Source organism: Protopterus annectens, chromosome 8.part0, assembly GCF_019279795.1.
Source record: "Protopterus annectens isolate FY-2018-M chromosome 8.part0, PAN1.0, whole genome shotgun sequence".
Lineage (NCBI taxonomy): Eukaryota > Metazoa > Chordata > Ceratodontiformes > Protopteridae > Protopterus > Protopterus annectens.
Genome location: NC_056741.1, coordinates 322,545,836 through 322,561,317, shown reverse-complemented (window position 1 = coordinate 322,561,317; position 15,482 = coordinate 322,545,836). Strand labels below are relative to the sequence as shown.

The following is a 15,482-nucleotide window of genomic DNA, read 5'->3' as shown; positions in this document are numbered from 1 at the left end:
GCTCCAGCTACTCTTCCTCCAAATGGATGTTGTTTTGTTTAACGGATGTGACTCTTTTTCTTGCAATACTATTTTTGCCATGAACTGTGTCCCTGTCTCTGTTTGCTTCTCAGAGATGCAGGTTTTCAGTATTCCACAGTCAAAGTTCATGTCATACAGTTCAACCTTTCATTTCAATTTATTTTATTTTTTGTTTTACATTTGTTTATTGGAGTAGTACTCTGCTTACATTTAACCATTTGCAGGTACGGGCCTTGTGAATGAATTCATAATAACATAATGGAATAGAGCTTTCAAGAGTACACATTATGAAAAAAATAAAAATCAAAGATATATGTAGTGTAGTAGTTGAAGAGACTGTTATAAAGTGAAAAATAAAACATAAAAATCACTTGATAGACTAGAGAAACAGTTCACAACACACGGCGCACAAGGTGCTGAGGTGACAGTTGAAAGATAAGAATTTGGTAATCTGGTGAAACAGGAGTCATTGTTCATGTAGATATTGCTAAAACTTTTTATTTGGTTTGATTTGTTTTATGCTTGCACCTCCCACCACCACCACCATTTTCTTTGGATTTTAATTTCATTTTATAAAAATTGATGCTCACACTGTTTCATTCCATTAGCTCAGCAAATCACTTTGATCTGAAGAACTTTTTAGCCATGTGCACACAGCAACATTTATTCTCAGTGTTGTACTGGTGATTGCTTGAATAAAGATGCTCATATTTCTGGGTGAGCTAAATCTGTGCTTAATATAGACTGAGTTACCGCAGAACCAACCATTCAGTATAATTTTCTGGATGTAGCTAATTTTTGTATCACTGATCATTCCTGTGTTTTTCCAAACATAGACAATTCTGTAGTAAACGAGTGTCAGCTTAGCTTAACAGGTAATAACATATACTATTCCTTAGCAGTGAAACACCTGTAAGGCCATATTAAAGCTTGTTCAGCTAGGGTTGTGTCTGCTTCTGCTGCCTGTATCAGAGGCTTTTGCATGGTGGATATATGCATTGCTACTGGTTTGATATTTACCAAATCCCTCAGACACTAGAGCCTGGACATTCAGCCAAGGGGCAGTGTGGGTTTGCAAATTAAATTATCACCCATTTTTTATTAATCTCCAAAGTCAACCTCCTTTATGTCAGTAGCTCAGTTACTTCTCTTGGAGGAAGACTGCTTTGCTCACTTAGGTGCCCTGAAGTAGTTCTGCTAGATACATGGTTACAGCACCTTAAAAACAAATTTTCAAATGTTTCTCACTGCCTCCACCCACTACAATGAGTGATTTCCTTTCTCTTCGTTTCCTTTTATGGTATGCTCCAACTCTTTTTCCTGTTGTCAAATGGGAAGATTCTTCATTCCTCTATTTCCTTTTATCATCTCACATTAAGAAATTGAGGAGATGAAGATAAATCTTCATTTTGTGGGCTGTTCTCTGACACAAAGGCCTGTGAAAACATGCTGACAAAAGCGTGGCAACGATAAAATGAAGGTGGGAGTCTCCTTAGGTGCAAGGTGTTAGTGGGCTCTATTGCAGTACTGGCATTCAGAAATGAATACTCATTCTGTAATTGTGGTCAGGACTGATGTGCTGAAGAGCTTTGTGGGTAATATTTTGGGTAAGGTTAAAATGTCAGCTTACTTGCAAGAAAATGCTTCAGCATTTCAACTTGCTCTGGATCATTCAAATTCCTGCTTTAGCAAATTCTTCTTAATGCTGTATGCTGTAGCATTCATTACCACACCACATGTGCATTTTACCTTTCTGATTGTTTGCATTTCTTTCATGCTCCTTTTCTGTCATTATTGATGTACTGAGTATATCACTGTTGCAGTATTCCATACATATGGGTTTTCATCACCGATACCTGGCCATGGTGCCAAGGCGTACTCCCTCCCTAGAGCATACATCTGATGTATAAATTCAGCTCAGAAGCATAGGGACATATATGCAGAAGTATGAGTGTAAGTCCTGAGACTGTCTCACCAGCAGCCTGAATGCAGATCTTGCACCCATCGATCTGATCTTAGATTGGTGGTTGAGACCCTTAGCTTCTCAAACTCAGATAAGTAAGTGCCCTGTTGGGGGTCCAGGGAAGTAAATACCGTGGGAAGAAATAACCAGTGAATTCTTATAGCCAGGCTTGTATAGGCCCTAGGGCTGATAGCCTAGTACCAACCTATGGACCTATATATATATATATATATATATATATATATATAATGTATCTGCATGTGTGTAAATATGTCTGTATATATATATATATATATATATATATATATATATATATATATATATATATATATATATATATATATATAAAACGGATTTGCCATGTTTGTGTTAGATACCATCTAGGATTGGTAGGTGTGAGTGTGGTAGGCAGATTCCTTACAATGATCTTAATAATCTGTCTTTTCTGCCTAGGCATGGAACATAACTATAAGGTTTGTTCCATTTGCCAATTTTTTGTGCCCAAAACTTTACAATTCCATAAGCCTTTGCTTAACATCTGCTTGGAGACCCAACAATTGAAGAATTTAGACCACTCCAAGATGGCAGATACCACCAAACCTATCATACCTCCACTTCACAAGAAAAAGCATGAGGCCAAGGCCTGAAACTCAGTCTGCCCAGTCTGATTGTGACATACCCACTAAGCTTACAGAAACTGTGGTACAGTGCAATGAAAAAGCATTTGCCCTCTTCCTGATTTCTTATTTCTTTGCATGTTTGTCACATTTAAATGTTTCAGATCATCAAACAAATTTGAATATTAGACTAAGATAACCCAAGTAAACACTAAATGCAGTTTTTAAGCGATGATTTTTATTTATTAAGGGAAAAAAACTATCCAAACCTACATGGTCCTATGTGAAAAAGTAATTGTCCCCCTTGTTAAATCATGAATTAACTGCGGTTAATCACATTTTTGGGAAAGCTGAGTTCACTTTCACTAGCCACACCCAGGCCTGATTACTGCCAGACCTGTTGAATCAAGACACCACTGAAACAGAACCTGTCAGACAAAGTGAGGTAGGCCAAAAGATCCCAAAAAGGAAGACATCATGCCGCAATTTAAAATTCTGGAACAGATGAGAAACAAAGTAATTGACATATAGAAGTCTGGAAAAGGTTACAAAGCCATTTCTAAAGCTTTGGGACTCCAGCGAACTATGGTGGGAGCCATTATCCACAAATGGAGAAAACATGGAACAGTGGTGAACCTTCCAAGGAGTGGCCGGCCTACAAAAATTACCCCAAGAGCTCAGTGACGACTCATCCAAGAGGGTACAAAAGACCCCAGAACAACATCTAGAGAACTGCAGGCCTCACTTGCCTCAGTTAAAGTCAGTGTTCATGACTCAACCATAAGAAAGAGACTGGGCAAAAATGACATGCATGGCAGAGTTCCAAGGCGAAAACCACTGCTGACCAAAAACAACATAAAGGCTCATCTCACTTTTGCCAAAAAACATCTTGATGATCCCCACGACTTTTGGGAAAATATTCTGTGGACTGACGAAACAAAATTTGGGTGGTGTGCATTCTGTTACATCTGGAGTAAAAGTAACACAGCATTTCAGAAAGTCAAACGTGGTGGTAGTGTGATGGTCTGGGGCTGCTTTTCTGCTTCTGGACCTGGACGACTTGCTGTGATTGATGGAATTATGAATTCTGCTCTCTACCAAAAAATCCTGAAGGAGAATGTCTGGCTATCAGTTCGTGACCTCAAGCTGAAGAGCACTTGGGTTCTGCAGCAGGACAATGATCCAAAACACACCAGCAAGTCCACCTCTGAATGTCTTAAAAAAACAAAATTTTTTGGACTGGCCTAGTCAAAGTCTGGACTTGAATCCAATTGAGATGCTGTGGCATGACCTTAAAAAATGGTGGTTCATGCTTGGAAACCTCCAATATGGCTGAATTAAAACAATTCTGCATAGAAGAGTGGGCCAAAATTTCTCAACAGGTATGTGAAAGACTCATTGCCAGTTATTACAAAAGTTTGATTGCAATTGTTGCTGCTAAGGGTGGCACTACCAGTTATTAGGTTTAGGGGGCAATTACTTTTTCACATAGGGACATGTAGGTTTGGATAGTTTTTTTTCCTTAATAAATAAAATCATCACTTAAAAACTGCATTTTGTGTTTACTTGGGTTATCTTTGTCTAATATTTAAATTTGTTTGATGATCTGAAACATTTAAGTGTGACAAACATGAAAAGAAATAAGAAATCAAGAAGGGGGCAAATACATTTTCATTGCACTGTACATCAGACTCTACCTTAGACACCCTCTGCCGCGACCCTGCTGGAGGTCAGTATGGTATGAAATGTTTGCCATACTTTGGTAATTGTGTACATCTTTGAGTCTGGATTCTACCATAGTTGATCTTAAAATGAAACTGACCTTTTGCTTTATTGGTGCTTCCACACACTGTCCTTATATCTCAGCCCTAATACCTAGTTGATCCCTTTCATCACCCCATATACCTCCCAACATCTTAGTGCTAGAAATCTAGACAGCACCTAAAATAATGGGAAACAAATGCCCAGACTCCTACAGTACTGATCTTTTCTTCGATACCAATGACCTCCCGGGCACCAACAGTAGTCTCCTCAAATATTTCGGTTCCATCTTCCCCTGCCAAGCAATTTCTGTTCAGCAGACCACGGTGCCAAAGGTCGAGATACTAAGTACCCCCAGGACTAGATACTCCCCATCTATAGACCCCTTTTTTGGTCAGCAGTTAAGTCCTTTTGTAGATAGACTAGAATCGCCCTCAAGGATGTCCATCCATTCCTCCAGGAGTCTTTCAGAACTGGACATAGTTAGATTAGTGGATCAGTTCTTGGCAGCCAGAGGTCTTCCTGCTCCCTCTCGAATCTCCTCTCCCTCCCGGAGCCGAGGTTTACTCTCTCAGGACTCCCACATATCTTCCTCCTTCAACCTTTCTGTAGTTCTTGGAGCCCACTACTTTGACGTTCCCAGTGCCAACTACTTTGGTACTGATTGTGGTTCTCACCTTGGTACTGGAACAGACTCCTTGGTCTTTGGTTCCAGCAGAGCCGTCACACCCACGGGACCGTAATTTGGCTGTCGGTCTAGGATCCCTGGATTGGCTCCAATTTTTTTCTATGGTGCTGTCTACAGCTCCTGGTGCCCTGGCAGTTATAAGTCCTCATCGGAGAAGGGTGTGACCCCAGGTACCAAGGTTGTCTTTCTCGGTTCTGGGCTCCCATCCCTCTTCATGTGTGCCTGCCTTCCAGATTATGGAGAGATACCTAGCCTCAGCAGACTCACACTTGGCACCATCCCCGTGTGAGTGTCACATTTATGTATCCTCTATTTCGCAGCTGTCACAATCTGCTACCACTGGACAGCAAGTACAAGAGCAGCAAGATATCCTAGTGCAGGGTCCCCCTCTCTTCGGAGTCCTCCTCAGATCTCCCCCCTAAGGAGCCACCCCATAAGAGACTGTGTGAGAGGAAGCACCTGGATTCACCAGAAGAATTGGTCACTGAAGATACAGATTTCGCTGAAGAGGAAGGAACCCCACGATCACCCCCTGAAGATGTCTCCTTTGGAGACATCCTGGAGTTTCGGAAACAGACGGGTGATTAGAAGTCCTCAAACCCATCCTTCGAGAAATCTGTCTTCTTGCAGGCTTTTTGTGCCCAGCCATCTATTTCTTGGGTGACCCCGCCTGCAGATGAACTAATTAAACTAATGGTGCAGCGTGACTGGAAGGCGCCTGACACCATAGAGCCAGTTCCCTGGAAACCAGACAAAATTATATCAGCCCCAGAGGATCAGTCACATTGGTCGAAATGTCTAGTAGTGGATGCCATGGTGGTGGTAGCACCCACTAAAAAGGAACTCGCCGAAGGGAGTTCAGCTGTCCATCCTCCAAACCAAGAGTCTCGGACGATGGACAGATTTGGGAAGTGGGTCTTTGCTTCATCGACCTTTGCTATTCGGTCCTTGAATTTCTTGGCATACTTCATTTGACTCCAAAGGGATCTGATAATTGAGCTTTCAGATACCTTGGCAGGAGCAGTGTCTGATGAGGTCCTGTTTAAGGTTGCCTCCTAGCTTGCCACCCTTATGTTGATCTCCAACTCATCTATGCAGCTTATTGCTCATACAGCCAAAGGGACATCCAGGGCAGCTGGTACAGGCGTTGCCATTAGTCACCATACCTGGATGTGCTTGTGTGATTTTGTGGACCCCTTTAATTCTTCCTTTGTCAGCACTCCTGTTAAAGCTACTTCATTGTTTAAGCCAAAAGTCAGAGACACATTCGCCAGGTTTGAGGAGGATGGAAAGACCCTTTCTGCTGTAGGCATGCGTTTTTCCACTCCTCAGCAACTTTACTCCAGGAATCAGAGGAGTGGAAAAATATGGTTCAGGAAATCTCAAGGGCCCTTTTGGGACACAAATGGTGAGTATTCCACCTGGGGCAGAGGGGGGAAACTGTTCGGGAAGATGTCCCTCCCATGGCAGAGGGGGCCCGTGCAGCCAGGATTCCAGGGATTCCTTTTCTGGACAATCTTCCAGCACTTCTGAGCAGTGGCCCGATTGCTTATCTCTGAAAGCAGTCAAGGGAAGGTTCTCTCTGCACCACTCAGCCTGGCTCACAGTAACATCGGATTCATGGGTGTAGACAGTAACTACCAGAGGTTACCATATTCCCTTCAATCTTTATCCCAAACCACAAAGGCAAATTCCCAATGTTCCACTCAGTCAGAGGGATATAGCAGCACTAGAGATTCAAAAGCTGCTTCAAAAAAGAGTCATCTGAACAGTCCCACCAGACCAGATAGGATCTGGATTTTGCTCAAGATTCTTTTAAGTGCCAAAAAAGACAGGAGACTTGAGGCCAATCTTAGACCTCAGTGTACTGAACAAATTTGTGCCTCAAACAAAATTCCAGATGGTCATGGTTCAGTCTATCCTTCCTTTTCTGGAGAAAGATGATTGGATGTGCTCCATATATCTTCAGGATGTGTGTTACCACGTAAAGATGGACAAATGCTCCAGAAGATATCTCTTCTTCTGGCTAGGAGCCAGTCCTTATCAATTTCGAGCACTGCCCTTTGGTCTCACTACAGCCCCCAGGGTGTTCACCAAATGCATGCTAGTTGTAGCAGCTCACTTAAGGCTGCAGGGATTCCATGTGTTTCCATATTTAGATGACTGGCTCCTCACTGCTCCCAACAGGTATCTGCTGCTTTTCACCTTGGACTCTGTTCTACGTCTTGCTGAGTTCTTGGGCATTTCAATAAACAGAGAAAAATCACATCTTTCTCCCACACAGGACATATAATTCATCAGAGCAAAACTAATCACAAAATCCTGCATGGTTTCCCTTACTCATCACAGACTGGTAAAGTTGAGGTCGCTACTTCAAGTGATACTCTCACAAGACAAAGTTCCTGCATGTCTAGTCTTACAACTTCTTGGATCCATGGCAGCAACAATCAGCATAGTCTCCCTGGCGAGGTACCACATGATACTGCTTCAGTGGCTTCTGGCATCACATTGGTCACTGTTAACTCACCCAATGTCCCATCCAGTCCTTATAACAAACCTCTGCAGACAGGATTTATCTTGGTGAATGAAGCTAGAAGAGAATTTATGGAGTCGCCATTTTTGCCTCTCTCAGCCCAAGGCTGTAGTGACCACAGATGCTTCCCTGATAGGGTGGGGGGTGGGGGGGTGGGGTTCAGGGAAAGACAGTCCAAGGCACTTGGTCCCCCCAAGAGGCCAATCTGCATATCAATGTCCTAGGACTGAGGGCAGTGCTTTTAGTGTTGCAAACATTCCAGTATGCTCTTCCTTCAGGGACAGTTGAATCCAGTCAGACAGCATGTCACTTGTCTGGTACAGCAACAAACGCGGGGGACCAGGTCCTATCGTCTATGTCAGGAAGCCCTAAGAGTTTGGCAATGGGTAGTCACCTCCAACCGCTTTCTAATAGCGAGGCATATTCCGGGGAATTCCAGTGTGATTGCGGACAAACTAAGCAGGTGTATCCTTCTACCTCATGAGTGGTCTCTCAATCCCAGTGTAATGATGAGAATTTTTTGTCGATGGGGTTAGCGTTGCTGTGACCTGCTTGCCTCTCCCATAAACCACAAATGCAGCAGCTACTTTGTCCTAGTTCCCCCTCGCAGGGAGTCCCCGAGAGATGCACTTTTCCACAGTTGGCCTCCAGGACTTCTGTATACTTTCCCACCAATCCCTCTAATTCCCCAATTTCTGAGGAAAGCACAGTGGTTGAGAAGCAAAGTGATTCTCATTGCACCTTACTGTCCCCGTCAAGTCTGGTTTCCCTTTCTCTGGCCTCACCTAGCTCACCAACCATGGATTCTGGATCCAACTCCAGATCTGTTATCTCCTCCTCAGGGCTTGGTCCATCCCAACCTTCAAAATCTCAAGCTGACGGCTTGGTTTCTCCATTTCCAGTAATTACCAGGCAAAACATTTTGTCCTTCCTAGTGCAAAAGATATTTCTAGCTTCTCATAAATAGTCCACCAATAAACTTTATCTTAGCAAATGGAAGAGATTTGTTATTTGGTCTAATAAAAATGGTCTTGATCCTTTCTTGGCTCCAGTTAGTAAGGACTTGGAATACTTAGCCACCTTATTTCAAATGGGAGCCTCAACTTCTACCATTACAGTTCATTTAGCTGTCATTTTGAATTTCCATAACGGATTTGATGATCATTCTTTGATGTCTCACTGTCTTTGCAAAACATTTCTTAAGGGCACTTTACATTTGAAGCCACCTTTCAAAGATCCCATAGCACCCTGGGATCTGACCTTGGTCTTGCAATGCTGGTTTCATAAGCCTTTTGAGCCAGCAGCCACATGTGATCTCAAGTTTTTATCCTGGAAGACCCTCTTCCTGATAACTGTCACATCTACCAGGAGAATTTCAGAGTTATAAGCTGTGTGTGTGAAACATCCTTATATCATTTTTCACAGAGAGAGTATCACTCAGAACCAATCCCTCCTTTCTGCCTAAAGTAGTGTCAGACTCTAATATCAATCAGACCATAGATTTACTAGTCATTTTTCCAGATTTATCAAACAAGGGAGAATATTGCTTGCATTTGTTGGATACCCACAGACAGTTAAATTTTTATTTGGACAGAACAAAATTGTCTAGAAAATCAGACCAATTGTTTCTATCCTTTTCAGGTACTAGATTGGGCAAACCAGTTTTGAAGGTCACTCTGTCAAAGTGGTTGAGAGACTGCATTGCATTTATCTATAGTCAAAATAAACTCGACTTGCCAACAAAAGTTAGAGCTCATTCTACCAGATCTGTTTCCACTTCAGTAGTCTTTAATTCAAGAGCTTCTGTGGATGGATATATGCGCAGCTGCAACTTGGGCTACTCCTCATACCTTTATCACTCATTACAAATTAGACATGGTCTCCAGGGAAGATCATCTTTTGGCTCTATGGTGCTCAGGAATATCCTTCCTTAGGGCCTCCCAGGATCTAAAGTAGCTGGGGATACTGTCCCAACAGTCAAGAATGAATGAAGATTGACAATATCAGATAAAGAAGTTATGTTCTTACCATAATGTTCCACCTGTGTTGACGATCTTCATTCATTCTTCACATCCCACCCTCTGGTCCCCTCCTAGGGACTCCTGGAGGTTTAGAACTAGTCCTGGGGTTCTACTAAGCTTGTTGCTCAAACAGAGCTTCCATAATTTTCTTCATAATGGGCAAACTCGATCTGAGGTAAAGGGAAGAGAGGCAGTATGGGTAGCCTTAGCTCGAGAGATTTTGGCTGGCGCAAGCTTGATATAATGACCAAGTCAGTTCCAAGGATCGGAACCGAACCCAACAGTCAAGAATGAATGAAGAGTGACAACACAGATGGATCATTATGATAAGAACATAACTTCTTTTTATTTGAGAAACAGACCAAAACATTGAGCCATAAATATGGACATTCTGGCAAAATCTGGAGAGTTGAGAGGTATAACCCCATACCTATCACAGTCTTCTGTGTGCTCCACCCATGAAGTTATTTATGTAACGTTTAACCTAATGTACTGCAGTGCAGATAATCTTAACATTGGATATCTGCTCTGTCACCTGAAAGATCCTAAGGTTTTTTGTAATTACTTTTTCATGAGTAAATTACTGTGGCTTTGCTTACTCATTGAGCTTTTATTACTTAATTGTTGTGTAGTTTTCTTTGATGCGAGTGTTTTACAACTATACAACTCAACTATGTATCCTGACAGATTTAGTAAAAATCAAAAAAAGTATAAAGTAGTATAAAGGTATATAAAAAAGTATACAGAACAGAAAGGTATGTCATGAATCCACGCTTAAGTGTAAAAAAGCATTTATATCTGTTTCCCTTTTTCTTCCTTAGAGAAAGAAAGTCAGTCTGCAAAACACATCAGATGGCATCAAGCATGTTTTTCTGACTGACAGCAGTAAGATGTGCCAATACTTCTTGCATTTCTGTTCTTGCCAGCACAAATTTCATTTACAAATGAGAACTCGACAGAACAATCAAGAGATTCAGGATATCGGTAAGACTACCTTTTGTACAAAAAAAAGTAACTAGTGGGCTTTCTTGTACTTTCAGTTGTTTCCAATGTAATTGTTTCTAACAGTGTCTCCCTACTGCGAAGGTACAGATTCCTGAGAAGTAAAGGAAATGCCTGCTCATGTTCCCTGCACCTCTTATTGCCGCTATATACACTTCTCATTCTAATGAGTAGTAGTGGAAGTTCATCAGATTTTCGCATTTTTGTTTTCATTTTTCATATGTGTGTGCGTGCACACATGCATGTGTATCCGTCCATCCATCCGTAACCTTTTTTTCCCATTTTTGCACATGGGGTTGGGCTTTCACTTCAACTGTGACAATCAAATGTACACGTACTCACAAATGCACACACACATACACACACACACAAGAATGTTATTATTAATCAATGTGCACAAACATTAATAGACATTACAGTGATTTCTGCATGCCAAAACCTACAAAAAAAAACTAAATTTATTAAAAAATTGAAAACAAAAGCTTTTTTTTTGTGATTGTATCATTTCCTGTTCCCACTTAGTTATGTGTGCTTACTCTAACCCTAACCCCAGCCCTACACATTACCTTATTAAAAATACTTTCCCTAACAATTCTGCTTCACAAGACACACACACACACACACACACACACACACACACACACACACACACACACACACACACACACACACACACACACACTATATACAAAACATTCACGCATGTACACACTACTAAATCAGTCCTTTTATCTTGGCCTTATTCTGTCCCTAACCTGTAAAACCTCAAGTTACCTGCATGCAAGCACAGCTTACACACTGCAACAACAGTTGAGCATCTGAGACCAGTGCAATTTTTGATTAAAATAAGCAGCAATTTAGTCTGTTGACAAGGTGTGCATTCATCAGAATATATCTGCATACACGCATGCACACATGTACAAGTGTACTAGTTGTACATCTTTTGGTAGATTTTTCAGGGCAATATATGATACATGGCTTGCACTTTATTGACTGTACCATTCAGGACATAGCTGGGTAGCCGTGACTGACTGTGAGTACAAAACTCTACTTATGATTGAATTGTTATTTCCTAGTGGGATGTTTTTCATGGTTTGTTTTTGATCCACTATTCATCGGTTTACTTTTCATCTTTGTTGTCACTTGGATCACATATCTCTTAAAATTTTTAACTTTTAAAATCCATTTTCCAGAGAAATGATTCTGTTCATAGCAGCTCTTCTTGCTTTGAGTACATTGCAAAGTCCCCATTAAGTTTGCTGTATCATTTTTCACTTTTTAGACTTTTTTGACAGGAAAACAGTTTAGGCATTTCTTCCTGTTTTGGTGATTAGTTGGAATATTGTTATATATGCTGTCCCACATCGGTTGGTTTTAAAATACTTAAGCCCTTTACACAGCATATTTACTTTGATTTGTGTGACAGAGTTTTTTATTCAAATGAAAAAAGAAGTCTTATGGAGTTATGTAACTAACTTTAATCATCTTATTTATACGTATCCTAGTAGATCCTCCAAGAAACAATTTTCAGAATGCTGTTTCTAATACATTTTACCGCACACACCCCAGGGTATCTGGTAACAAGCAATGTAATAATGGGTCACTTTTGCTGCTGCCAACTAAAAATAAGCTAAAACATATTAAAAATATATAAATGGTAAGAATATTCTATCTAATTAGTACCATATCAGAACGTTTGAAATCTTTGACCTCACCAAATGGTGGTGAGCCTAATATCTAGGCCTTCTTTGCTTACATATGCTTGCTACTCTTGTCTAGGACAAGGAGTGCTGTTGCTTCCTGGAATGAAAGTATAATTTTAATAGAGACTCTAAAGAGCCTGACCTTTATATGTGTATTGATTAAGTTATTCTTAATAGGCACCATAATGTACTCTTTTCAGTATATTTATAAAATCTGTTAATGTGGTAGGGTTTAGGAGACTGAACTAGGTGAGGGGACAAATGAGGATTTTGAGCACATCAGAATGAAATGATGAAGAATCTACCTAATGTCCACATAACTTTGCAAAACAATGTGCAGAAGTGCTGTGAAGGACCTAGTCAGTCCTTTGACTTTCTTGGCTGTTAAGAAAGTTGTATTTATTAGAGACTTGGCATTCTGTCTCTGTTTCATCAGGCATGTTCTAAAAGCAATGGTGGTTTGAGAGAAAAAAGTTTTGCTCTTATGTTCTTATGCTACTCAAGTCTTGCTTATATACATCCGTACCAGAAGGCATATGCAGACCACCTTAAAGTCCTGTCCTGGTATTCTGTCACCTATAGGCTGTTGAGGGGAGATCTATGCAAAGCATATAAGGTGTCATTGGACCACACTCTAGTGGACCTCCTGCATATTCCCAAAATAAACATCACCAGAATTACCCGTTCTAAAGACTTAAACATTGACTGTGATATAAGTAGAACCTGTGGAAGTGACAGGCATGTATCCCAGATACTCCCCCTTCTCTGGAAGAGGCTCCCCATCCATGTGAAGCTGAGTTCTTCCCTAACCCAATTCAAGTGTAACTTGGACAACTGGCTGAGGTATTGAAAATTCACCCCTGGGTGGCACAAATGTCACTGATAGACATAGGCAGCCTGTAAATGTTTCATCTCCCCCTCCCAGGACCCTGCTTGTAAATGTTTTGTCTCCCAAGCCCCTGCTTACACTACCAAGGGTACCAGAACTTGTTAGAGAATTGAGATGCATGGCTAGGCTTATAAAGACCTTGGTGGTCATCAGACTAGTACACATCTATAAACCTATGTAGGATTTATGGAATGCTATGTCTGCCTTCCTCTGTCTGTAGGGTATGGGAAGTGGGGGTAAGGATAACCCTGTATCAATTTTGCACATTGTTTAATATTAAAGGGACAAGTCATTGTGACAACACATAATGTAATCTTATTATTTATGGCCTTGGTATTACAGCACATAGATTAGCTGATAACAAGTTTCAGTTTGTTGTATTGGGTTTGCTTTGCTCACCCTCCACTTACTGCATGACTCGGCAGTTCTCTTAACCAGCCAAGGGCATACAGATCACTCCTGTTAAGAAAGCTAAAAAAAAAAAAAAGGAATAGAAATAAGTAAACAGGTTGACTTGACATAATATGGCCCTTAGTATGTAATCATATAGGGAAGACATTTTGCGGACATTTGTGACCTCAGAAATTATATATAGTTTTTTGTGTGTGTGTGTGTGTGTGTGTGTGTGTGTGTGTGTGTGTGTGTGTGTGTGTGTTAACGTGAGAGATATAGGATGAAAAGTCAAACCCCGGGATCCAATAAGTGTACACCGTTCTGAGTGAACAGACAACACAGACATAACTCACACCTTCTTCCTCCTAATTTTAGTTTTCCTACTGATATTTTTGCAGCTTTAAATACTGACAGTGATTCATAAAGGTTATCACAAAGTGTAGACTTACACGTCCACTTAGTGTAATCTTTCTGAGTGACTAGAAAACACAAAAAATGTGATAAGAATTTTCTTGAATGCATATCGTGTACACTTGGTATAGGCTTTATTGAATCTGGCCCAAAGTTTGTTCTTTGTAGCATACAAGGGTCTTTATCTGCATGAAAGCCCAATTTTTTTCTTTATTCGTTTTGCTGATATTCTCTAAAACTGACCTGTTTTAGGTCAATTTTCAGGTCCTGTGGCCTTTCATATGTGGCTGCATTAGACCAATGGCTTTATTTTAAATTGAGAGGCTTATTCTCAGTTTTCACCTTTTTACTGCAATTCCCTGTTTGGAATGGACGTTGGAAGAAAAAGAAAATGTCAGGGTCGCTTTCAAAGATAATCTAGTGATGGCTGATGATTCTTTACCTGTCAAACAAAGGGCTGTAGTTATATAATTCTTGTCCTTTTCAGATAATATTTTGTTTCAGCAGCTATAGCAGTAGATGTATATCTCCATATTTGTCTGAAAGTAACCTGCCTAATCATATAGGTGACTTCTTCCCACAGCACTCCTGTTCTTAATTTGATAAGTGCTTCAGGCCCCGAATGAGTAATCAGTAGCCAGCTCTCCTTCGGACTAGGATGTGGGGAGTGTCCCCTGTACTTTCTGTTTTCTACTGGACACAAGGACACTGACAAGCAAAGAGTACGTATTTAGTTCCTAGAAGCCAGTCCAGCTTGTAGTATGACTGTGTTAGCACAAGAGTGCATGCTATCTCTGAAAGATTGAACATCACGGTGTAGGAAAATGGTTAGGTGCAAGTACAGAAAAGTTCCCTCCATGGCACATGTGTGATGGTTCTGATCCACTGTCATCCAGCCCTCAACCCAGCTTCCACGGTTTGTGTTTGTTTCAGTATGGTGTGGAGTAAAGGACAATGTCCAGTGAATGAAACTTGTGTTGAGATGTACTAAGAACAGGGAGCAAATATTTACCTTTATAGATGGAGTTAAAAGAAAAAAAAGTAAGAGCTGAGGTATATCTGTAGGCACAGTTCCCCTTTTATCACTATCACATCTCGCATACATAATTTTTAAAGCAAGCTGTGTCTAAGGCTAGTATTCCAAAAATTATTTTCCATCACTACACACGAGTGATTTCTGCAGACATTTGACTGTTCTCTCTCCATCCTCCTTTTTATGATTTATTCTCTCAGCCAGTCCTATTAGTTTTCTTTCTCTTCTGCATTAACTGGCTCCTCTTTTGGAAGATGAGGCATGGATACTTTTGTCTTAATATGCAAAAGAACCAGTTCACAGGTAGCTTGAAGGACAGGGTTCTTACTTCCCTAATCCAGAGAAGAGAGGAAACTGAAGAGGCATACCTCTGAACTGTCCAGATTTTTGCCTCACATCTTGGCCTGTTTCTCATAAAATTGTGGTTTTCTGGCAAATCATTGAGGA

The 15,482-nt window shown here is 40.8% G+C and overlaps 1 protein-coding gene across 2 annotated transcripts in view; it reads left to right on the top strand.

Moving 5' to 3' along the window:
- The window catches only part of PTPN13 (protein tyrosine phosphatase non-receptor type 13), a 1,949,788-nt gene that overhangs the window by 864,300 nt on the left and 1,070,006 nt on the right, over positions 1-15,482 (top strand). For both annotated transcript variants that reach the window (XM_044079819.1, XM_044079818.1), the window contains one exon: positions 10,426-10,588. In XM_044079819.1, the coding sequence (XP_043935754.1) occupies positions 10,426-10,588 (163 nt within the window). The remainder of the gene's footprint in view (positions 1-10,425; positions 10,589-15,482) is intronic.